Consider the following 26,748-nt stretch of genomic DNA (forward strand, 5'->3'; position numbering starts at 1 on the left):
ATTTGAGCACCTACTCTGTATCAGGTATCCAATGGGAAACATTAAAGAAATTAAGAACATTCAAAATGATACTTACATAAAAAGTGCTTTAGTGTTTCTCCAACTAGTAAACATAATATTCTTGACTTGGTGTCACAGTCTTTACTATGTTCAAAAGAATTCCTCTCTTCCAATTTAAATATGTATATTTAAATATACTTATATATGTATACACACACATAAATACTAGCAATAACATATAAACCAGCAAATACACACACACACACACACACACACACCACACATTAGCAACAGTTGTTGGATTTTATTAAAGTCTATTGGTCATCTATTAAGGTGATAATTTATAATTTGCCTAATTTTAACTATATATTTAGTGTTTAAGTATATTTTTAGTAATGTATTTCTTTATCGGAAACCATTATTATAATTTTGGAATAGAGTCTACTTGGTGTGTTCATTCCATGTATTGTTCAATTCTATGTACAGATATTTTCTTTGCTATTTGTATCAAAGTTCATAACATATAAATTACAAAAAATAAAATCTATGACTATTTCACTAATGAAAATGATGGAAAGATACACTTTGTCAGTGAGCCATTTACAATGCTTCCCTATTTTCAGATATAGAGATAAGTTAGGGTCAGTGTAATAGGAATTCAGTGTCTAAGAAAATATAATGTCAAGGGGGCAGAATTAAATTATGCAGAAAATGACCCTCTTCATTTCAGAGTACATCTTTGGGGGGACTGTTGTGGGGAGTAGCAAGGGCAAAAGCCAAATTGAAGAGGATTAATAATGAATATATGAGAGAACTAGAAGCTGCTATTGCAGGCTACTATTTTGAGAAGTTGGCCAAAGAAAATAAAGACAGAAAGAAGGGATAGAAGCTTGAGGAAAGCATGATCTGAGGAGGGATATTTTACCATTAGTGAAGCTCTGTACATACCTGTCTTCCTCACTAGATTTGTATCCTTAGAACCTAGAACAGTGTCTTCCAAAGGGCAGACACTCAATACAAATTGTTGACTTGCTGTAAAAATTGTAACAGAGTGTAAAGAACATCCCGGAAGAAGTTGGAGACAATGGGGATAAGAAAATGGGGGTTAACTTGGAAAGAGAAGGCACTCCATTCTCTGACAGGAATGAAGATGATGATTACACAGCACCATTACGACCACCCAAGTCCTTTGAGAATACTAAGGTTAAATTCTAATTATCATAACATTTTCTAAAGGAATAAACACGATCTACATATTTTGATAACAAAACTCTTTCACTCTTTCAATTTTCTAAAATGCAACCAACAGCAACATGAAAGGAGGGTGCAACCAATTCTTAGGGAAAAATCAGAGCTAATCCAGATTGTGAAGAGTCCAGGTCCCTTGCTTCTCATTTCCTCTCTGCTGTCTCTCTGACAACAGACTGGGCCGAGATGGAAAACAAAACAAATTACCAAACTGTACTAGACTTTAGCAGCTTTGGTAAATGGATTTACGGCTATGCTAGGATAACTGTTAAAACGGACTCTTCAGCAAAACATTTTACTTATTTGTGCAATATCTTTCTCCAAGTAGCATGATTAGCCAGGAAGTGGTTAATACGTAAGCTATAAAGGCGTAATTCCAGAAGGCAAAAAAATAATCCCCACAGAATACACGGTTGATGTTATTTTACAATTCACAAAAATTTGACAAAGAAGTTGAAGAAAGAGTGGGATAACAAAAGGGTGGGGGAAGCGGCCATGGAATTAAGAAAAAAATGATATAATTTCAGGGCTAAGGAGAGCAACGACATATATTAAAGCAAATATTCGCACTAAGATGACTTGCTAATTTCGGTCACCTTGCGTCAGTGGCAGTGGGAAATCTAACGGGGAAAAAAGATGGGCCCCGCTTCTAACTCCGCCACCTGGGCAGCCGCAGACTGGGAAGGATACAGGTGAGCGCCAGGTCGGCGACGCCCGCCGCTCTCCCGAGGGCTGAGGGGGGCTCCGTCGAAGGTGTCCGAGGATTCAGTGCCCAGTCCGGTGACCGCGCTCCGGGCTCCGGGCCTCCCCGCCAGCATCCTTCACCTCAGCGCCGCCTGCCCGCTCCTCCCTAGCGCCTCCCTCATGGCAGTTCTGGCTTCCTCCTCCTCCTCCTCCTCCTCCTCCTCCTCGGCCCCTCCCTACACTCCGTCTCTCGGGCCCGCGTCACCGGCGCAGAGGGGTTGGCCGCGGCAGCCCTGACTCCCGCACAGTGGCGCTGGGGGCTGTAGTGGCGACGGCAGATGCGGCAGCGGCGACCTTCCCTGGCAATAGTAGAGGTGTCAGCAGGAACCCCGCCACCGCCATCTTGACAACCAACCGACGCCGCGTCCTTGGCGACGGAAAGCGGGGAGGAGGGGCGGGGCCTGGCCAGAGGCAGCCAATAGGAGACACCCGCGGCCCCGCCTGCTGGGAGCCGTTCTGCGGGCGGCGGGTAGAGACCCCGGCGTCCCAGGGGACCCACGTCCTTGCTGGAGTTAGCAAAATTATGCGTTATAGTTTGATTCCCTCCTATCTCCCTTTTTAGGAGGGTGTTTTCCGGGGGATATTCAGACTGGCTAAAGATAGGGAGATGCAAAGTCCCCAGATGTAGGCAAATGCCACCAGGCGAATTCTGAAAAGATTGGGGGTTAATTTGGAGTTGGATTTGTTGTTTAACTACTTAATCCTGTTATGGGGTTTTGAGTTGTGAGTAATGCCCAGGGCATTACTATCCCCAAACACTGTCTTTTTAAAAAAGTTTTGTTAAGTGGAAAATTTCCTTTTCTGCATTCTCCCCCCCCCCCCCATGAGGCTTCTGCCATTCTCTCTGCAGTCGACTTCCTTGCCTTTGCCCTACTTATAAGGTCAACATTTCAAAGGCTTCTAATGGTCCTTGCCTTGCTGCCAGATTCTGGAAATGGACATCACAGCAAACCTACTAATCTCCCAGGAAGATATGCCAAAAGAAATCATTGTATTGAAATTGTTTCAGGAAATATGGAAAATTAAATGGATTTTTGAGCCACTGGTTTAATGGCTATGCAAGTGAAAATTTGGAAAAAGTCTGCAACTTTTTGTTGGAGCCCAGTATAAAAGCACATAAAAATTCTGACTGTATTTCAGCCAGTTTTTTCATGGAAAAACTCCCAGACTGGAGGCAGAATGTACAGACCAAATAAAGATTATTCACCCACCACTAAATGTCTCTGTCTTTGTGAATCAATTTGTTCATTTTTTAGAGTTCAAATAATAAATTTTTCCTGTTGAAACGATTTAAAATAATATTTGCAAACTTGGATGCAATGACTCAAATTGGAAAGTGCTCTGGGGACTGATATTTTATTTTTTTTAATTTTCAAAATATTAAGGGTGTACAAATGTTTTTGTTACATGGAAGTCAGGGCTGTTGGTGTGTCCATCACCAGAATAGTGTTCATGTACCCAATAGGTAAGTTTGTATTCCACACTTACCCTCCTACCCTTCTCCTTTCTTGGTTTCCAATGTGCTTTATATCTCTTTGTGGCCATGTGTACCCATAGTTTACCTCTGACCTATTGGTGAGAACACATGGTCTTTGGTTTTCCAATCCTGAGGTACTTCACTTAGGATAATGGTCTCCAGTTCCATCCACATTGCTGCAAATGACATTATTTTATTCCTTTTAATGGCTAGGTAGTACTCCATGGTATATATATACACCACATTTTTTTACCCATTCATAAATTGACAAGCACTTAGGTTGGTTCCACATCTTTGCAATTGTGAATTGTGCTGCAATAAACATTCAAGGGCAGGTGTCTTTTTGATAAAATGATTTCCTTTCCTTTGGGTAAATATCGAGCAGTGGGATTGCTGGATTGAATGGTAGGTCTACATTTATTTCTTTGAGGAATCTCCATACTATTTTCCATAGAGGTTGTACTAATTTGCAGTCCCACCAATACTGTACAAGCGATACTTTCTCTCTGCATACACACCAGTATCTGTTGTTTTTGGACTTTTTAATAATGGCCATTCTGATAGGGGCAAGGGGGTATCTCGTTATAGTTTTAATTTGCATTTCCCAGTGGTGTTGAACATTTTTTCATATGTTTTTAGACCATTTTTCTATCTTCTTTTGATTCTTCTATTCATGTCTTTTGCCCACTTTTTAATGGGGTTGTTTGTTTTTTCTCTTGCTGATTTGTTTGAGTTCTTTGTGGATTCTGGTTATTAGTCCATTGTCAGATATATAGTTTGTGAATATTTTCTCCCGTTCTGTAGGTTGTGTATTTGCCATGTTGATTATTTCTTTTGCTGTGCAGATGCCTTTTAATTTAATTGATCCCATTTATTTATTTTTGTTGTTGCTGTATTTGCCTTTGGGGTCTTAGTCATAAATTCTTTGCCTACATCCACGTCTAAAAGATTTCTTCTTACATTTTCTTCTAGAATTATTATGGTTTCATGCCTTACATTGAAGCCTTTTATCCATCTTGACTTAATTTTTGTATATGGCAAGAGATAGGGGTCCTGTTTCATTCTTCTGCATGTGGCTGTCCAATTTTCCCAGGACCATTTATTGAGTAGGGCATCCTTTTCCCAGTGTATGTTGCTGTCTGCTTTGTCAAAGATCAGTTGGTTATAAGTAGATGGTTTAATTTCTGGGTTCTCTATTCTGTTCCATTGGTCTCTGGCTCTACTTTTATATCAGTAACATGCTGTTTTGGGTACAAAAGCCTTGTAGTATAATTTGAAGTATATATGATGTATAATATGTATAATATGATATATAATATGATGCTTCCAGATTTGTTCTTTTTGCCTGGGATTGCTTTGGCTATTCAGGGTCTTTTTGGTTCCAAAGAAAGCTTAGGGTTATTTTTTATAGGTCTGTGAAATAAGATGTTGATATTTTGATGGAATTGGATTGAATCTGTAAATCACTTTGGTCAGTATGGAAATTTTAATGATGTTGATTCTGCCAATCCACGCACAGAGGATGTTTTTCTATTTGTGTTATCTGTAATTTCTTTCATCAGTGTTTTATAGTTCTCTTTGTAGAGATCTTTTACCTCCTTGGTTAAGTATATTCCTAGGTATTTTATTTTCTTTGTAGCCATTGTGAAGGATATCGAGTCTTTGATCTGATTCTCAGCTTGACTGTTATTGGTGTATAGAAATGCTACTGATTTGTGTACATTAATTTGTCTTTTTTATTACCATATTTGACTTAAATTTTATTTTATCTGGCATGAGAATGGCTACATCTGCTTGCTTTGGGTTTCCATTTGCATGGAATGTTTTTCTTTCTATCCCTTCACCTTGAGTCTCTGTCCTTGTGGTTTAGATGTGTTTCTTGGAGATAGCAAATACTTGTGTGTTTTCATCCATTCAGCCAGTCTATGTCTTTTAAGTGGGGCATTCAAACTGCTCACTTTGAGTGTTAGTATTGATATGTGGAATGCTGTTCTGTTCATCATGTTTGATGATACCTTATTGTTTTGTTTTCCCTCTTGTGCTATTGTTTTATAAGATATGTGAGATATAACATTCAAATGTTTTTACACTGGTGGGTATCTATTGTGCTGTTGTATACATAATGTACTTTTGAGCATTTCTTATAGGGCAGGTCTACTAGTGACTAATTCTCTTAGTGTTTGCTTGTCTGGAAAAGTCTTTATTTTTCCTTCATTCATGAAACTTAGTTTTGCAGGATAAAAAATTCTGGGCTAGCAGTTGTTCTGTTCAAGAAGATTAAAAATGGAGCCCAAATTCCTTCTTGGTTGTCTCTGCTGAGAAGTCTGCTGTTTATCTGAAGGGTTTTCCTTTGTAAATTAGTTGTTACTTTCATCTTGCAGCTTGTAGAATTTTCTCCCTCATTTTTTCTTTGGCCAGGTTGATGAGTAAGTGTCTTGAGGATGTCCTATTTGCTATGAATCTTCCCAGTGTTTGGTTACCTTCTTGTATCTGGATATCTGAATCTCTGGTGATCCCAGGGAAGTTCTGCTCCATAATTCCCTCAAATAGGTTTTCCATGCTTTTTGCTTTTTCTTATTCTCCCTAAGGGATACTTATAATTTGTATATTGGCTCATTTCACATAGTCCCATATTTCTCTGAGTTATTGTTAATTCTTCTTCATTCTTTTTTCTGCATCCCTGACTGACTGGGTTAGTTCGAATGCCTTGTCTTCATGCTCTGGGATTCTTTCTTCTGCTAGATATAGCCTGTTGTTGAAGCTTTCTGCTGTATTTTGTAATTCCCTAAATGACCCTTTCATTTCTTTAAGTTCTAATATATCCTTTCTTATATTATGTACCTCTTTAGCGAGTTCTTCATTCATGTCCTGAAATTTTTTTTTTATTTCTTTGTTTTGGTTTTCAACTTTCTCTTCAATTCCATTCATTGTATTTGCCATCCATAATCTAAATTCTATTTCTGACATTTTGGCAATTTCCTTTTGGTTGGGGTCAGTTGCTATGGATCTATTGTGATCCTTTGGGGATGTCAAACTAGCTTGTTTTTTCATGTTGCCAGAATTCTTTTGCTGGTTTCTTCTCATGTGAAACCTCTTCTCTCAGCTCAGGGCTGATAGGTTTGCAGTGCACCTGTTCTCCCTTGCTGGCAACATAGTGAGAAGGAGGTGAAATCCCTAAATAATGCTTTGTTGTCCCACTCTGGAGGATTGATCCAGCAGGAGGGGAACGGATCTACTGACAGCCTGTAATGCAGCTGTTCTCCTGCATTGCCCTGTTTCTATTTGGTTGTCACAGTCCATGTCAGTCCTAGGGGATACTCATTTGGATTGGTGTGTTGGTTCCTAGGCTGCTGTTGAAAGCTTGAAAAAGGGGCTGGCAATTCTCTCTCCATCGAGGCGGGTGACATGACTTTGGGTGGCATTTTGGTCAGGTTGTAGACCCTAGTGGGTGCCTGGATGTGTCACAGGAATGCAGCCCATGGATGGGTGGGTCATGAGAACTTGGCAGGACCCTGTGCAGGTCACAGGACCTTGGCAGTTGCCTGGGTGTGTTATGGGACCTTGACGGGTGCCTGGGTGAGTGTGGGACCTTGGCCAGCACCTGGGTGGGCTGTGGGACCTTGGAGGGCACTTGATCATGTTGCAGTACTGCAGCCAATGATGGGGCAGGTCATGGTACCTTCCCAGGTGCCTGGGTGCATCGCAAGACTGCAGGTGGTGGTGGGTCGCAGGAACTTGGCTGGTACCTTTGCAAGTCATGAGACCTTGGTGGGTGCCCAGACAGGTCAGGGGTCTTGGCCAGTGCCTGGGTGGGTTGTGGGACTGCAGCCAGCAGTGGAATGGCTTCTTGGGCTGCAGCAGCTGGTCCACCAGTGCCTGGCAAGGCTGGGGGATGCATGATGCCCCACTGCAGAGCCAGAGTGGCTGGAGCTTTCCCTCCACCAAGTCTGACTGTGGCAGATGCTGCAGAGCTCCTCAGGTGACATTGACAGCACTATGGAGATGGCCAGATGGCAGCGGCAGATGCTGGGGCCTGGTGAGCACTTGTTTTGCCTGGATCCCTGGGTGGCAGCCGGTGGGGGGGTTGGGGAGATGCATGGCACTCAGTCACAATGCACATGAGAGAGCCTACACTCCCTGGTCCCTCTCTGTCCTGGCAGGGGTAATGGGGAGGTGGCTGCTGTGGAGCCAACTCCTCTGCAGACTGGGTGCTCTGGGGCTGAGAGTGCAGATTGGCATCTGTTGTAGTGATCTGGGACCAGAAGCTGGTGGGACCACATTGTGCCCACTCTTTGGTAGGTATGATGCTGCTGCACAGTCTCCAAGTAGCTCCCTGATCAGTTGGGAGGTCTGCTGTGGTGGGGGAGCCCCCTTGCAGCTCAGATTTCAGTGTTTATTGGGGGAGAGCAGAGTCCTGGGGATCTCTCCTAACCCTTCCCCATGTGTGGACACTTCCCCAGGTACCTTCCAATGTTGCTAAGCGGATCACCCTGCCTCTCTCTCCCCTACTTTGGGTGTCTCAGGTGGCTTCTCTGATGATTCACAATGCTCTCTCTGAGATGGTCCCTCTGTAAGTGAACACCTACCCACAACCTCTGACCCTCTCCTTGAGAGTGGTGAGTGCAGCCTGCTTCTAGTCTGCCTTCCTGATTGTCCCTCTTGGAAGATTTCTATTCCCAGCTTCCATGGTGTCCTGGCATCCTCCCTATGGGTCTTCCAAAACCTGAAGGTCACAGGGTGACAGAGGCTGCACTAGTCACCTGGGCATCCTGGAGCAGAGGAGAAGGAACAGTAAAGAGGGATCCAAGTTGGGCTGACACAGGAGCGTGAGAGACAAAGGCTCTGTGGATTTGGGACTGAAGTTTTAAAGTGCTACACAAATCCAGTTTTGATTTAAAACCTAAAACACATAATAAAGTCTTCTTCAGGATCATGCCAAGAGAATAAAATATATAATCCTGACAAAGAAAGGCTAAATATATACAATTGGACCATTTGCTATCTTGGCAAGTTTTTAACTGGCCTAGCCACAGGTATTGGCCTTGACTCTATTCCCACTGCTGTCATCACATGTCTGTCTCTCCAGGGCTGATTGAGCAAAGTAGGACAATACAAAGTGCAAATATAAGTGAGAAGATTGCGGTTGCTGTTTGGACTATTTAGGCATGTTTAGTCTTCCTGAAAGTCTAGCTTTTACTATATTATTAGTTTGATATCTTGTAACTCCTAGGCACCTCACTGCTTTGTGGCATGGTATATTAGCATTAAGAAGCATAATTTTGTTTCTCAGTTGCCTACAAATGCCTACTTATATAATCATTCTTTATGCAGAATGTTGTTTTACAAAGACAACCAAGAAGGAAAGAAATTTTAAACATAAGTTTGCCAGGTATTTTTATCACAGGATTTTTTTTGACCTTTAAATTTTTTCTTTCTTTCTTTCTTCAAAATATTAAGCAGGTTTTCCACATTCTATTTAAGTTGGGTAGTCCTAGATTCTAAAAGAAGGCTTTAAGATTAGATCTCTGGATAATAGAGAGATAATTTAAGAATTTTATAAACTTCATCTCTTGACAGTAAAAGCAAATATGATTTAAGGAATAAAGAAGAATATTACATTAAAATCTCTATGTTTTATCAGGAAATATTATCTGTATTAAATATAATGTTTTTTCTTTCACACTTTAAAACCATAAAATAATTCATTATTTTGTTGAGAAAATATATACTGAGCACCTACTATGTGCCAAGCACTTTCTAGGTGAATGAAACTTCGAAGTCCCTATGCTCATGAAGCTTATATTTGTTATTCTTCCCCACTAGAATATAATAGGTAATGAAAAGAGTTACAGGGAAAAATGGACTAGTGTAAGGGAATTGAGACTGATGTCAGTTCTATTTGAGATAGGATGCTCAGGAAAAGCCTCTAAGGAAGAGAAATTAGGATAGAGGTCTGAATGAAGGAAAGAGATTGCTATTCAAATATCTGGATGAAGAATATTTTAGGCAAAAGGGGTTATAAGTACAAAAGGCTCTAAGAACAGAATCATATTGTGATGTTTAAAGCATAGCAAGAAGGCCGCTATGGCTAGAATAGAGTCAGGTAGGGGAAGTGGACAAGTACATGTCCCAGATTCAATGGGGACTCATAATGTATGCAAGGACTTAATGTAAAATCCAACTTCCTTCCAATGGAAGAAGAGTTTTGACTAGGAGAGTAGCATGATATAATGGATCCTCTAGCTGCTGCAGGGGAAACTAGAAAATGGGGGATGAGACCAAAAACAATAAGGCTAGTTAGAAGATTATCATAGCAGGTTGGGTAAGAGATGACAGAGACTTGGACTAGGATGGTAGCAATGGGGGTGGAAAGAAGTGTTTCAAATTTGAGCTTTGAGCCAATAAGATGTGTTGATAGATGGTTGTGGTAAGCGAGGAAAAAAAGAGTCAAAATATGACTCTCAGATTTGGAGCTGGGCAACTAGATAAAGGGTATTGTCATTTACTAATATGGGGAGGGAGAGGTAGAGAGTGGAAGAAGTAACAAGAGTTAGGTTTTAAACATGTTAAATGCAAGATGCCTGTTAGACACCCAATTTCATTAACATGGTCTCATAAATTGTTAGTGATATTTTATGTACAAAGAAAACTAATAACAATTACTTTATGGTTACAAAGCATGTTCCACATAACTTATTTAATTTGAGTACTATGTTAAAAAAAACTTTAGACAAATTGAACAGGTTATGGAGCAAAGAAGGATTCATGAATTGGGCAGCACTCAGAACTAGAAGGAGTTCAGAGAGCTCCACTTGGCTGTGTGAGCAGCAAACTTTTATAAGCCCAACATAGGAACAAAGTAGAGGAATCATCTAATTGGCTATAGCTGAGCATTTGCTTTATTCGGGCATGGTCTGATCTGTTGGCTGCCTGTGATTGGCTGAAACCTAGCTATTTGTTACAAAAAATATACTCCTAAATTAGATTGCAGTTTGCTATAAAGGAACTCAAACTACAGAGACAGCCTTAGGCAATGGCTTCCTGGTTATTTAATTCAACATAACCTTGCAATCATATAGCAGCCTATGATGGACAATTTTTTGTGCTTTTACTTTGATCTTGGCTGAGGTTATTTTTTCCATCTTCTGCCAGAGTATTTTCTTGCTCAAATAAGAATTTCCTGAGTTTGTCTCTGGGCAAGCTGTGAAACAACAAAGAATTTTAACATCTGGCTGTTTTAAATTTGCTAAAGTTTTGCCATCTTCATTTCAATTTCATATGACTTCAACTAGAAATTTAAGATTAAAGATATATAGTCATTTACTCCTAATATAAATTATAAAGGTCATCAATATTGTCAGCAATGTTAGAACTGCATATAGATCAAGTGAAATATTACTACTACTAATAATGATGATACCACCTAACATCTGAATGCTTATTGTTTCCTCACATACTGTGCTAAGTGCTTACATAGAATATATTAGATTATTTTAATCCATAAAACAATTTCTATTCTACAAAGGAGGTAATTGAGCTATAGCAATATTAGGTAACTTTGCCCAAGTTTCCAGAGTAAGGGAGTGGTGAAATCAATCTTCAAACCAGGTGGTCTGGTCTCAGATCCAGCACTCCCAACCACCTCACTGCTTCACTGCAAAAGCTCTGAGAAAGTTGTTTCAGTAAATAAGAGGAAAGAGTGTTTGGGTTTAAATGGTAGGTGGTGAGGAAGTAAAGTTAGAGAATAGAGAATTAGCTTAAGATAGTTCTTCATTAAGTAAAAACTTGAGCACCTATTGTGTTTTAGTTATTATGCTAGTGCTATAAAAACTATGGTGTGGTCCCTGCCCTGCAGTTCTCAGGCTAGGAAAGGAGTTGGAGAAAATAATACATTGAACCAGAAGCAAGACTCAGGAAAGTTTTGTTTTGCCTCTTAATTTCAGGATAATAAAGATTTAGGCATGTTTGTAGAATGAAGGGAAGGAGCCATTGTTGAGGGGAAAATTTGCAGACTCATTACAGACATTGATCTGTTAACCTTCAGAGAGCTGTCATTTTCAGTAACATCATTTCTCTTATGTTCAGAATTTTTGCATTTTTAACAATATAATTGTAAAACATACAGATTAATTAAAGTCCTAAAGATTTCTCATTTTAAAAGCATATTTTAAGTCTGAATTATTTGCTTTGAATGTCCACATTGATCAAATTTCTACTTAGCATTTTATAGAAATAGTTCCAATGTAATATTCTTCCCACTCCATCAGTCATTTCTACTTCCTTACTGTTTTTGTGTAAATAAGTTCATAGTTATTGAGGTATAGCTTATCAAAGGTATTTTTTCCCAAGTGAAAAAATCTGACTCACAAAAATTAGATGAATTCATAAATTCATGCTTTATTTATCTACCTATATCATTTATTTATCTATTTATTTGTTATCTATTTATCTATCCATTTATTTCCTATGTTGCAAAAGCCTGGATTTATAATGCAGGCATTAAGTGATAAAAAGGATTTATATGACTTAAAAAGACAGGATCTCTAGAGGCTACCTTGTTTTTCATATGAAGGGTGTTGTTTCAAACGAGGGCATGGAAACTAGTGAGTATTGGCTTCTGTTTTTGTTGTACACCTTCCAGAAGCTTTTAACTGAAGACTCTATGCACTGTAGTTCTTTCCACAGAAAGCTGACTGATATTTGAAGAAGTGTTTTCATTTATTCAAGAAAAGTATGATGTCTCTATCCCAAGCCTTACTCTTGTTCTTAAATGTATGTATTTTTATTTGTGGAGAAGCTGTACAAGGTAACTGTATACATCATCCTACGGTAAGAATTTTAGCAATATCGTTTTAGCTAGGAAAGTATGATTAGCTTTTGAGATATATATTAGAAGTTTGAAGAGATTAATTATGCTACCAAATAAAATTTATGGAACAATTAAAACGTTTATTTAGAAATATTGACATTACTTAAATGTTACTATTTTTAAACTTAGTAAACGATAAACTGAGGACTGACTCTTAATAAATTTCTTGTGAAAAATTTTTAAAGAAATTTCAGGCCTAGGATAAAAACTAGCCCATAATTTTCCAATTACCTTTGAAAATAAAATGTCTGATTTGGTAGTAAAAAAAATCACTTTGCTTTTAAAAAAAAAGTTATTCTATAAACTTTTATATTTCAAATATAGTCCTGTGTTTCGTTACCTAGGAAATTAACAAATTTACCCATCTGGTTTTATTTATCCAACAGATTTATTTGTGGAAATAACCAGTTCATTATTTTTTCTAATGATCAGCCTCATATGTTCTGAAATTTAACCTTTTCTTTACAATCTTATTATTTATTATATATTAGGCCATGCTATGTATTTCATGTATTTTTTCTTATTCCTATTTTTTAATGTAAAGGCGTCTCCTGTAGTTAACATTGTAGAAGATGTATCTAATGTGAAAGATGAAAGTAAAAGTAATGATACTATTTATAAGGAAGACTGTGAGATATCATGCGATGTCAAAACTAAAATTACACGAGAAGAAAAGCATTTCATGTGTAGTAAGTATTAAAAATAACCATAATTATAAAGGTATATGATTTATTAGTTCTAGGGTAGACATGGAAGGAATATACCTCAGCTTTTGTTTGGGTTGTTTTATATACATCCTGGTCATCCTAGATCAGAGGCTTTATGTGTTTGGCATATAATGGATGTTTAGTAAATATTCGATAAATGAATGTGTCCTTCTTCCATATAGCCAGCTCTGTGACACCAACTGACCACAGAGGGAAGGGGCAAACCAGAATACACTGATAGTAGTATTGCATCAATTCAGCTAGAGCTATTTTCTTACTTTCATTTGATCACCAGGAAATTTCACCTTAGTTTTTTTTTTGGTGGGGCTAGAGGGTGGAGGGGATTCTAAAAACTCATATGTTAGTATTGAATACTAGAATAACTAACACAATAGGTATAAAACAAATTCACAGCCAATTTATACAGCTAAACATAATAAATTAAAAAGTTTTAAGCTAAATTAAAAAAAACGAGTAACCACAGTAATTTTCATTGTGTAATATACGTATGTAAGGAATGGGTGAAGAAGGTGGATCAGAAAGGGTGGAGTTGATGATCTGTTTCAGGTCTTACAGGACTGTAAGTCCTAGGTCAGCAAGTATAAAAAGCTCACTTTGATGTAATCAACTGTATGTGGAACACAAGTATTTCAGGCTTCTCAAACTAAGATAGTGAGTACAGTTTTAGGCCCATTACCACGATGTCTTAATCCAGGAAAAAGCAAATAGAAAGTGAGAGACTGAAAGTAAAAAGGAGAGATGAAGCTGGGTGAAGTAGAATTAAAAATATCAAGAATTATTAATGTGATTCTACTGCCAGGGGAGAGAAACTTAGAAATAAAATAAATTTTTAAAGTATAACATATGCAATAATATGTGGGTCCTTTTGTTGTAGGGGGCATCATTGATATCATGGGTGAAACTTGTATAGGGTCTGAGAATATAGGTAGCCAGTGTTTATTTCCTGATTTTGATGATTGTGTTGTTGGGAATGTCTTTGGAGTAAGAAATACACACTGAAATAGTAGGGACGATGGGACATTATGGAAACACAGTCTTAAATGCCTCAGGAAAAAAGTTCTTTGAAATGTTCTTACAAATTTTCCATAAGAAATACTATATTAAAATAAAAACATTTTTATGAAGGAAAATGTATAGTAAAAGTTCAGTCAGAAACCAACTAACCAAAATCTTTGACTAAGATTTATTATGTGTATGTGTATGTATGTGTTAGTAATTTAATTATATAAAAATATAGTTAATAGCCAGGATTAAAACAAAGATTTATTTTTAAAACTAACTTGCCTGGTATGAAATTGTTACCTTTTACTTTCTTATATAGTAAGAATTGATGAATTCTACACCTCCTGCCTCTATACTTCTCACTTTTTATTTTATTTTATTTTATTTTATTTTATTTTTTTTTTTGAGACAGAGTCTCACTTTGTTGCCCGGGCTAGAGTGAGTGCCGTGGCATCAGCCTAGCTCACAGCAACCTCAGACTCCTGGGCTTAAGCGATCCTACTGCCTCAGCCTCCCGAGTAGCTGGGACTACAGGCATGAGCCACCATGCCCGGCTAATTTTTTTGTATATATATTTTTAGTTGGCCAGATAATTTCTTTCTATTTTTAGTAGAGACGGGGTCTCACTCTTGCTCAGGCTGGTCTCGAACTCCTGACCTCGAGCAATCCACCCGCCTCGGCCTCCCAGAGCTAGGATTACAGGCGTGAGCCACCGCGCCCGGCCTCTCACTTTTTAAAGTGAGAATTTACATTCAGAATATTGTCTCTCAATTATAACAGATTATTTTGGGTAGCCTATATTATTAAAAAGCATACTTTCATTAAGAAGTGTTGAAACAATTGTTTTTTGGTTAATCCTGAGTTAAAATATATACTATCTAAAATATATAATTCTGAGTATTAAGTTAAACTGAGATATTATTGTTTACATGTTTATCCAAAATCATGTAAAATTTATTATTTTTCACTGTAATTGTTTTTTATAACAATATAATATTTAGCAGATGCTTTTTATTATGGTTAAGGAAATTTGCAAAATTCTATTGTTTCCTACACACGAAGTACCAAAAAACTACTAAGAAATATGATGGATGAACAACAAGTTTCCTTGGATTATTTATCTAATCAGGTATGGATTTTTTAGTCGTGTTGCTATTGCATGTGCATGTTGACCTATAGTTAGCTGCAGGTATAACCTTTTTTTAATGCATTCATGTTTAGACATTTATTTAGTACCTACTATATTAGAGGCACCATAGTAAGCCTCAGGCAAACAAAAAGCAATAAAAACAATGGACCTTCAATCAAAGGGCATACAGTCTAGTGGAGGAGAAAAATGTGTTGACAAAATGTAGAGGCTGTTAGAATGACACAAAAAAGAAACCTAAGGTCCAAGAAAGCTTCCCAGAGGACAGAGTCTATTAACTGAGTCATGAAAGATGAATAAATTCTTTAACAGTCACAAAGGTTGGGTAAAGAGGGGAGGGCATTCCATTTCGGGAGAACTTTTTGGAGTTGGTGCAAGGGTGGAATGGCTGATGAAGTTGAGAGTTTATAAGGAAAACTAATTAAAAGGATACTCAGAAACTAAATCAGGCCTCACCAAGTGAGGCATGTGTTTGTTTGAGTAAGGAAATGCCATGATCCTATTGACAGCTGGTGTGGAGGATGGCTTAAGGAAGAGCCACAGGGGGAGATAAGAAACTATAGCAATGGTTCAGGCAAGGTATGAAGAACAGACCTGCAGAAGCTGCCAAATGCAGAAACAGGGGCAGATAAAATTAATGCTAGGGAGGCAGATATTATTGAATTTAATGATTGCTGTTTAGTTATGCCTTTACTCTTCGTTAAAGCAGTCAGGATTCAATCTAGCAAAATGGGCATCCTTATGTATTTCAGAGCTGGATTTATAAGAGGCTTAGAGAAAACAGTTACAGAATTTAGCTAAAGTAGGTTTGTTCAAATATAAATTTACTTAAATATGCATTTGTGTCATGTGCGTGTTTAGGTTAATGAGCTCATGAATCGAGTTCTCCTTTTGACTTCAGAAGTTTTTAGAAAACAGCTGGATCCCTTTCCTCACAGACCAGTTCAGTCACATGGTGAGAACATTGGTATTTCAGCCTTTTTATATTAGTCTTTTATAGATTAAAATTTTCCTGGACAGGTTGGTGCATTTAAAAGATTTGTTGAAAAAATACAGCTCACTATTCTCTAATAGACTGGAGGACTTGTACCTGGCATTAAACAAATTATACCACAGATAATGTGTACTTTCCTAAAATGGAAAACTTTTTTGACCATTTAAAAGCCATGGCTTTATAAAGATATCCTGAATCTGTTGAAAATAGCATAGTTTTATGCAGCTTTATTCTTTATATTTTATTAATAATTCATCTTAAGTTAGAAGAAAAGAAAGTTTCAGAGTTCCTCCCACCTGTATAAAAATTTTTTTTGACATGTTTGAAACGTTTCAAATTGGGACATAAAATTTGAAGAGAAAAAGAAATTTATGACAAAAATAATGTGAAAGTTAGCATTTTTTGTACTTTCTAAGGGATAGCATATTAATTCATAGAGGCCTGGGCTTCTAAGAAAAATGCCCTATAAACCTTATAAATATGAATTCATACCAAAATGTTGCAAGCAAATAAATGTTATTGAGGGCCTAATATATGATCTTTATGTTTTTCTTAGAAAGGTAAGAAAATAAACAGTGCCTGAGAATCTTCTATATACTAGGTAGGAAGACAGGCACGTATTATTTTGTTGTTTTTAAATTATTTTATTGTATCTCATTTATTCCCCATAACTACTTCTATATAGGAAGTGTAACAGGGTAGTTAATGAAGAGCATGGACTGACTCTAATGTCAGACTGCTTGGCTTCAAATCTTTGATCTGCTGCTTCCTTGATGTCAGTTTCCTCATCAGTAAACTCATAGTACCTTCCTCATATAGTTGATGTGAGGATTAAATGGGCAAATACTATGAAAAACTCTTAAAATACTGCCTGATGCATAGGAAGAGCAATATAAAGGCTTGTTATGATAATGATCATCATTAGATGAGGAATATCCAGCTCAGAAAATGGAAATAATCTGTTCACATTTATCTGGATGGTAATGACAAAGCAGATGTGAACTTCTATCATATGTGTGAGCATAAAGTCATTATAAAAATGTCTCTTAACAATTCAGAACAAATTTATGTCTTCTAGAAATTAAGGGGAAAGTAAATAATTTTTTACAACTGACTTTTTGTGAATAATATTTTCTGCATATTTGTGTTGCTAGGGACTGTGCTAAAGGTTTTATGTGATAGCTTACTATGTAAATTGTCAGAATAACACTATGAAGTAGATGGCATTATTATTATTCTGATAGTACATGAAGAAAATAAAGCTTTGAGGGGTTAAGCAACTTAGTTAATGGTTCTCAGGTAGTTAAGAGTAGAACTAGGATTCTAAGCTAGGCATTTGGATAATTGACACTGAGGGTTGGATTTATTTTATCACATTTATAAAAGATGCTACAGAGTGGAGTATCTTCCAGAAAATGGAATATCCATATTCACATACATATGTTTATAATCCAGGGGAGATGAATACTTTGTAGAAGGTGATTATGGGGGGCTATAGTTCTAACTATTGTAAACAAAGTAGGCTCTAGCCTCATGCATAATTTCTTCTTGGTGAAGAAAATTATTTTTCCTTTTCTCCTTTGGCTACTGGTAAAAGTGGTCCCCAACACAGTCTCTGAAGTCTAGATTAGAGTAGACAAGGATGTGTCAATAGTAGTTAACTCGCTTACTCCTTTCAGTTTTGTCCTCATTCATATAGATTTCCTTTACACATTATGCCCTCTACGACAAACCTAGATTCCCAAAAGGGCATTATTTATTGGGAAAGAGAATGCATAATTAAAAAGTACATTAAATAAGTGTCAATGCCAAATGAAACTTCTAAACAGTTTAGAACACTAATCACTAACAGTGATCTATTATTAGTGAGGGCTTATTGCAGCATAAATTTTTTAATCTCTGTTCTTCCTTATATTTTCTCCTTATTTCTAAAATTGTGACCATTTTTCATTTCCAAGAAGTTAAAATTATGATATTATTAATGGAAATTATGGTAATTTCAATTAGCACTATCAATTCTCTACAGGAAAATGATTAAATCTTAAATGCACACTTGAAAATATCCTAAATAACTAATTTTACTTTTCCAGGTTTAGATTGCACTGATATTAAAGATACCATTGGCTCTGTCACCAAAACACCAAGTGGTTTATATATAATCCACCCAGAAGGATCTAGTTACCCATTTGAGGTAATGTTTTCCCTTATTATGTGACATAAGATAAACATCCAACCGATTTAATCTATATTAAAATTTTGTTTTAATATTTGAATTTTTCCTGAAAAATTTTAAATACATTAGGAAAAGTTCCAGTTTCAAAATTTTTGTTTTCTAGAATTCTAATGCCCAAATCATGAACTAATAAAAGAACTAGAGAGTCTGTCTTTCACTTTTCTATTTGAGTTTCCATGGTTACACTCTTTAAAGTAAATCATTTATAGAATGTTAGAATGGATTTATTAAAAAAAGAAAAAGGTAAAGTAAATCATTTGGTGAAAGGTCTTATATTATTCTAATAATAGGCAGAACTATATAGTAGGCAAAACTATGAAATATAAATACTTGCTTTAATTAGCCAATGAATATCAGAAAATATTGATGTGCTTTGCCTTGGAGTTTACTAAAAATAATTTTGATTTCCCTTCCTATATACAGTTATGACTTCTTTTGATGATAAATGATTTTATGTGATTATATGAGAAATTAATAATTTAGAAAAACCTTTCATTGGCATGCAAGGCAGATTGAGAAGATGATCCATTCTTAAAATGGACAAAATAAATTACTCTTATGTATATCCTTAGTAGTTTTATCCTAGGATATTTAGTAGAAATTTCTACTAGAGGTTATGCATAATGATGGGATATGTGTGTGTGTGTATATATGTAATATATATTTTTCTGAATACTTCTTTGTGCATAAGGAAGTTTATGATACTTTTGTTATATTTTACTTACAGCATTTATTACACAACAAAATAACTTTTTTCTAAGTAAGTACTACCAGTTTCTCTTCTTAGAGTTACTACCATAATTTTTTTTTTTGATCTATTGACAAGGTGTCAAAAAATTGGAAATTAGGTGGGAAATAATTTTAAAATTATCTAAATTACTTCACCTACAGATTCAAAACTGGATGTGGAAAAGGAAAGCTTCAAATTTTGTGAAGAGTGGGATGCATAATTACCTCTTTTGTGAGAAAGTGTCAGTTCCTAACTTCCTCCACATTGCCTTTCTCTGTCTCCATGTGGGAAATTCTTGATGGAGAAGAATTGCTCTGCTTTCTTCTCTGTGTCACTTCTATGACTTCCCCTACAGGAGTCCTCTTCTGGGCAGTTTACACCTGTGAGCAACTGCTGAGTGGGTGTAAATTGTACCTTTCTGTATGAAAATGCCAGTTTGAACATAAGCCTTTCAGGTGTGTGGGAGAAAAGAGCAATCAAAGACAAGCACATGAACATATTTAACACTGTAAAAAAAATCCAGCATTTCAATTCAAAGAAAAAGTTAATTTGTAAAGAAATACATTACTTGGCCACATCAGATCTATACTCTTATTACTAAACTGAAAAATATTTATAGAATTGAGGAATAAGAGAATAACCTTAAAATGCTGCAAATATTTATGTATTTTTAAAAATGATTGATTCAGGGACTGTAATTAGGTTAATTGATGTTTGTTTTATAATAAACAGTATTATTTCTAGAGATATAAAAATATTAATAAATTAATGGCATATACAACTGCACTGAAAACTCAGTGGGAGTATCTTCTCTTTCTCTAGGCTTAAGGATGAAGCATGAGTTTTATATCAAATAATGAAAATAATAGTGTATTATTTTGGTCTTTTCTGGGCCTGTTTTAGGTAATGTGCGACATGGATTACAGAGGAGGTGGATGGACTGTGATACAGAAAAGGATTGATGGGATGATTGATTTCCAAAGGTTGTGGTGTGATTATCTGGATGGATTTGGCGACCTTCTAGGTCAAATATTACGTATTTCTGCTCTAACTTTTTTCTTCTTTTTGGTATTATATCTATAGACTGTGTCTCTATTGGTCAGATCTTTAGTAAAAATATTAAATAACAAATCCTTACAAATATCAAAATATGACTTAAATAACCTCTTTTCATGTGTCAAATTATTTAAAATAAGTAGATCTTCAGTTGAAATCCGGAAATCTTTAATTTTAGATATCTGTTGAAATGTGATTTAACTGAAAATTCTAAATTGGGTATTTATTAAGTATTTACTATGTACCCACCAGAGTTCTGGCAGGTACTCACACTGTTTGTAGAATGAAAGACTGAATGGCAGTGTTTTCATAGATCTTACAGTTCTTGATATGTGTGCTGTGTGTACACTAGCAAGGGAAATGAAGAATCAAGGTACATGTATGTGCAAATTCAAATTATTTGAACTGAGCATAGTGTTTAATAAAAATATCAGTAAGGGTCATTATGCTCAAAATTTGAAAATTATAACTCCAGGTGAATTGCAAAATCTGTATACATTATTGCCACATGCAACATGACTTTTGCTGGTAAAAAGAAACACCACTATTTATGTACCCTGAAGTATTTTTACATTCATTGGAACCTCTGCAGGTGATTTTGGTAATTTTTATATTATTTTTACAGTTACTGCTGTTATAATTTAAAATCTTTAACCTCCCGTAATGATGTCATCCAAAGATTCAGTAAGTGGTAGCATTAGTTCTGGTGGTAAAAATGCTACCACATGGCAATGATTTTAGAAGGCATTTGCCTTATAGCCAGATAACTGCCATGCTGTAGAGTGCAGTTAATATACTTGTATTTTCTCGGCATTATCTTTAATTTTCCACTGAGTGCTTCTTCCTGAATTTAAGTAGTCATAGGTCAACATACAAGCTTTGAATTGTCATCTTCCTTACTTCATGCTTATTTCTATGGGGAAACAATATGAGTTTTGACATAACGTCTTCAGGCAAGAATCCTTCTTGTAAACTGAGGATGCTTTGTACTGGTGTATTTTAAAAAACATATCTAGGATTAACGAAAATGTATTGTTAAGTCTTCAATTTGAGATTGGGGTAGAGGGGAGACATGGCAGGGACATTAAATTGAAATGTTACATACAGGCCGCATGAGACTAACCAGACCCCTAGGGACCTGTCTTACTGTGCCCATTTTCTTCTTGTGCCTCTTCAGGATACTTTTCAGTTCTAAGTGGGTGTGGAACTAAAATGCTCCGGTGAGCCCTGGAGAAGAATTTAATATCCTAACTATGGTTTGAAGAGTTTGAATGCTGTCACATTATTCCCCAAATTCCTTGAAGTTTGTTTTGACTAGACCCTTAATTCCTTCAGTAATTTTATAATTCAAATAGAGGGTATATTGCAGAGCAGATATTTATATAGGATGTCACAGTGGGCTGGGGGAAGTAAAAAGCCATTGGCTAGAATGTGCATGCAAGAAGTGTGTTGTGTGAATTAGAGAGTTTTATAATTCATCTTGGAGCTAGGATCATCTTGGAACTGTTGACCCTAAACCTGGGCATACTCCAGTGTTACTACATTATGTTTCCAGTCATAGATAATTGACAAACTGCATTATAACAAAGAAGCATTTGTTCAGAAAGTGTTCTCCAAGACAGAAAAAAATAATTTCCAATGGAGCATTTTTGGAAAATGTTTCTTTAGGAGATGTTGATTTGGAGGTTAAGCCTCCTGCATTTATTGGTACATAACATTTGTTACCTGCCATAATATTTCCACTGGTTTTACGTTGATATGCCTCAAGGTAAAACTTGACTTTTAGACTTTAAATGAACTTTTGAATTTAATTTGGGGAGTTAAAAATGAAACAGGGTCTGATTCTCTCCAGTTTAGTGAAGTAGAAATAGAAAGGTTTTTTGCTGTTTTTTTTTTTTTTTTTTTTTTTTTTGTAAATTAGGCAAACACTGATACTTTGAGCTAGGCCAACCAGTCCCTCTCATTATTTATGCAAGCCATCTCAGAGTTATTGAAACACTAAATAAGACCAAACATTCAACAACAAAGGATTATTCTAATTTGTATTAAAGTATATTAAAATAAAGCATTTTTTTTACAGGAGAATTTTGGCTAGGACTAAAAAAGATTTTTTACATAGTAAATCAGAAAAATACCAGTTTTATGCTGTATGTGGCTTTGAAATCTGAAGATGACACATTTGCTTATGCCTCATATGATAATTTTTGGCTAGAGGATGAAACAAGATTTTTTAAAATGCACTTAGGACGGTATTCAGGAAATGCTGGTAAGTTTTTTATTCCTAAAATTATCCAGAAGATTGAAATATAACTGACTCGATATTACATAAGGATAAAAATAATGCATATCTCTTGATACATGACACATAACTAATAGCAGATGAGATTAGGAATGAGAAAGCTGGCCAGATCTTGAGTTTCGAAACTTTGTTATGATTGTTGTACCACCTCATGATTTTGAAATGCTCTAAAACAATTTGCCATCTGTAATCTTAGTTGATTCTTTGGATAGAGAGCCTGTGAGTAGGCTTGGAAGGTATGATTCCCATTTTCATATTCAGAGAGGCTGACATTTAGAAGTCCTGGAATGTTAGAGATGATCTCCATTCTTCTTATTTTACAAGTGAAAAAACCTGAAAGATTAAGTGACTGGCCCAAGATTCCCAAATTATCACACTTGAACCAGGGCGAGAATCCAGGTTAACAGAACCACTAGTTTAGTATTTTTTTCACTATACTTTGATGCATCTACTCATTTACAAATAAATTTAATTGGTTAGAACTTCAAACTACTTGATATTAAATTTGTACTTTAATGCTTAAAATTTAGTCATTTGAGTTAAGAAATACTAAATTCAACCCCTCTGTTGTTGCTATTCATGGTATTTGTTCAATATGTATATTTAGTGCTAGAAATAAAAAAATTATATATGTTCCCAGCTTTTTAAGTGATTACAATATAGAGGAGAGAATAACTAACATTGAAAACACAGAATAGTGATAGAGCTTTGGTGATCAAAGAGAGAGTGGGAATGATTCTAATTAATCGTATCCAGGAAAATCTTCATGGAAGGAAGTAATGTTAGATTCAACCTGGGAAGGTTTTTGAAAGTACATACTCTTGTAGACTCTGATTCAGTAAGTCTGAGCCAGATGGATATGTCAGCATGCTTACAGTTGAGAACCACTGATCTGGTCTTGGAGGAATGGATAGGCATTTGGCAAATGAATGTTGGCGAACAGAGCAGCTTGATTCAAGGCATAGAAGCAGGAAAATTATAGGGTGCAGAGAGTTGTCTGGTATGGTTGGAATCTATGACATCTGAGAGGTTTAGGCTTGGGATATTAGGTGAAGATATGAAATTCAAATTTTGATATATAGGGAAAATTTGAAAGAGTTATAATATACAATTTTTAATGTTTCATTTCTAAAAGTATAAAGAACTATAGTATAAAGTATAAAGAACTATCCAGATATGGAACATATTATTTTAGGAAAAGCTTATGTGGGGGTTCTCTAAAAGATGAGGAGCATTTAATTAGAGGATAAAATTTATAATGGCAAACGTTTTTTTCATTGCAGAACTCTCAGATTTTGCAGAACTCTCACATTTTCCGAACAAGGTTCTTAAGTTACTTTTAACTGTTGTTCACATAATATAATCAAAATAATAAAATAAAAAGGTGTCAGCAGAATGCAAGGATAGAAATATAAATAAAACCAGAGGGTTAAGTATGATCAGGTGTGTGGTAGATGTGGGCCACAAATTTTTGAGCTCAGAGGAAAAATAGATATATAAATTTTGAGCATTTGAGCAACACAGTTGTTTAATGAGAAGCACAAATACTCCTGATTATAAAACTTGAGAGAAATTTCTCTGGTTTCTCAGAGAAAACAAAGTGTCATGTTCTTCAACTCTACTCTCATAGAAAACGTGGTGGTTGAGATTTAACAGACTATTCTTTTTAGGAAATAGCTCTATGCATATTTTTCATATGAATTGTTAAATATAATCCATTGAGGAGCCCATAGAATGTATGATCCTTCTGATGCTGGAGAGTATCTGTGGACTGATCACACAATTTAGGCAATGCTCATAGGTTTTGTCTCTCTCACATCAACTTTTGAAAGGTACTACACTGTGTGGGTGTCGAAAATTATGTACTCTCTGCAAACCCCTGCAATGTGTGTATTTTGTTTCCCATGCAGTGCAGTGTCAAAGACTTTAATAATCAGCAGAGCTGGGGTATAAGATAGGCCACTACTGCTAATGAAGTTCTTCAGGCTCCTCAAAAGATTTATCACAAGAGATGCCAAACATTTAGAAGCATAATGAAACAAACATAGGCCTTGGTTTCTCCACAGATTTTATGTAGCTTCTCTTTTAGTTAGTGTTTCAATCATATTAGCCAAAGTTCACATACAGGTGAAATGTAGGTATTATGGGTTTACCTAGATTCTTTTAATTTTATGGAACTTTATAAAACAAAATATGACTCCTGCTCCTGCCACTTAGTTAACTGGGTTGTCTTGGGAAGGATACTTAATCCTTGCAGGAATATTGTAAATATCAGGATACCATATATGCAATATCCAGTGTAAGCCCTGTAAAAATAGTATTGTCTTACCTACTATCCATTTGACCCATATATCATGTGAAGAATCATGAAAAAAAGGCACACCTTAGGAATATAGTTGAATTTTTCTTGGGGCCATTAGTATTCTATATAAACTTGATGGCTCCTAAAGAATCCAAACAACTTTTATAACTATAAATCTAAGTTTCTTAAAAGTAGAAGTTTTACATTCATTCATACCTCTCTATCTAAAGTGATATGAGTGGTAGTGATATCAAAACTTACCCTGTGTAAATTATTTTCTTTTCCTAAATTATCAATTACCATATTGGTCTCCCCAAAATATGCCAGGCCCTTACAACTATAATTTTTGGCCTAAATTATCTGATTTTGTCTACACAGCCAAAATCCATTTTGGATTGTGACTTTTATATCAAATATCCATTTAAAGATGCTTGTCACGTTGAAGAATTTATTAAGATTTAAAATCTGCAAGACAAATTTTAACATGATAAACAGCAGAAAATTATGTAAGCCTTATTTCTGGGTGCAGTGCTTTTGCCTACTATGCTGGTAATGGTTGATTAAAATAATGGAAATTGCGTTTAAATTCAGTCATTAAAAAAATTCTATTTTACCCAGGTGATGCATTCCGGGGTCTCAGAAAAGAAGAGAATCAAAATGCAATGCCTTTCAGCACATGGGATGTTGATAATGACGGGTGTCACCCTGCATGCCTGGTCAATGGTCACTCCACGAAGAGCTGCAGTCACCTCAATAACAACACTGGCTGGTGGTTCAGTCAGTGTGGTCTAGCAAATCTAAACGGCATTCATCACTCCCCTGGAAAATTGCTCGCAACTGGAATTCAATGGGGCACATGGACCAAAAACAGCTCACCTGTCAAGATTAAATCTGTTTCCATGAAAATTAGAAGAATTTATAATCCATATTTTAAATAATCTCATTTTAAATTTTATGCAATTTCCACAATTATTTTTGATAATATATTGAAGATTTTATATAGTTTGTCTTTCTACTTAGTGTTTCAAACATGTTAGCCAAAGTTTAACTGTAGATGGCATTTAGTTGTTATGGGTTAATTAGAAAACTTCAATTTTGTACCATTTTATAAAAGAAAACATGGCTTGTTCGTTTTTACTACTACCTACATTAACAATATATAATAAAATTTGTCTTAAGTGAATTACAACTTGTCTTCCTGAAATTGATAGTGCTTTCACAAGATTTTACCTTTTCTTTGAAGCATATAAACCATAGTAAGTTGTCAGGAAAATTGAAGAGAGTATTTTTTTACTTATTTCTATATTTACTTTATATGATTAATCATATAATCTACAGATAATTTCTATTGAAGACAATTACAAGGAATAACTTTTATGCAGATTAATATATAAACTACAGTGTTTAAAAGATTTACTATTTCTATGTGATGCTACAATATTTTACAGGTAATAAGAGTTTGCTGCCAAAATAAAGTTCTTCTTGTTTTCATATTTTATCAGGGTTAATAGTTTTGTTCTCATTTGTAATAAATTTACCGTACACTTATATCCTGATCAGTTGCATCCTAAACACATCTGTATCTTAACTCTTTTTAAACCAGTAGGAATGGTACGAACTTCACATGAAAGCTGGTGGAGAAAGAATGACGAATCCATGGTCTAGATGTACTCTAGGCACAACCTGGTCCTCTCTACTTTTTCTACTAAGTCGGAAGGAGTTGGATGGTGAGGATTCCACAGGAGAGGGCAGCAGGGAACGTGCCAGGCCACGTGTCAGTTACTGATAAGAGAGACAAAGGAAACAATTAAGAATTAGTTTTGAATGGAAAAGTACTTTGTCCAGAGTTAGCAGCTATACAATGCACAAAGGAAAGGAGAACTGGCTGAAAAATGAGGTGGGAAGAGGACTGAATTAAA

The 26,748-nt window shown here is 35.9% G+C and overlaps 2 protein-coding genes across 2 annotated transcripts in view; one reads left to right on the plus strand and one right to left on the minus strand.

The window, feature by feature from the left end:
- Positions 1-2,358, minus strand: part of CEP126 (centrosomal protein 126) — a 73,615-nt gene extending 71,257 nt beyond the window's left edge. The window contains exon 1 of the mRNA XM_045556862.1: positions 1,939-2,358. Within this exon, the coding sequence (XP_045412818.1) occupies positions 1,939-2,066 (128 nt within the window). The 5' untranslated portion in view covers positions 2,067-2,358. The remainder of the gene's footprint in view (positions 1-1,938) is intronic.
- ANGPTL5 (angiopoietin like 5) lies at positions 806-26,385 on the plus strand. The gene is made up of 9 exons (XM_045556863.1): positions 806-1,324; positions 12,114-12,298; positions 12,883-13,027; positions 15,094-15,197; positions 16,077-16,170; positions 18,300-18,400; positions 20,076-20,196; positions 22,309-22,494; positions 25,448-26,385. Exons 2-9 carry the CDS (start codon positions 12,203-12,205, stop codon positions 25,765-25,767), a joined length of 1,167 nt encoding a protein of 388 aa, XP_045412819.1. The 5' UTR covers positions 806-1,324; positions 12,114-12,202; the 3' UTR covers positions 25,768-26,385.
- Positions 26,386-26,748: the final 363 nt, after the last annotated feature.

This window comes from Lemur catta, chromosome 7, assembly GCF_020740605.2.
Source record: "Lemur catta isolate mLemCat1 chromosome 7, mLemCat1.pri, whole genome shotgun sequence".
NCBI classification, from domain to species: Eukaryota; Metazoa; Chordata; class Mammalia; order Primates; family Lemuridae; genus Lemur; species Lemur catta.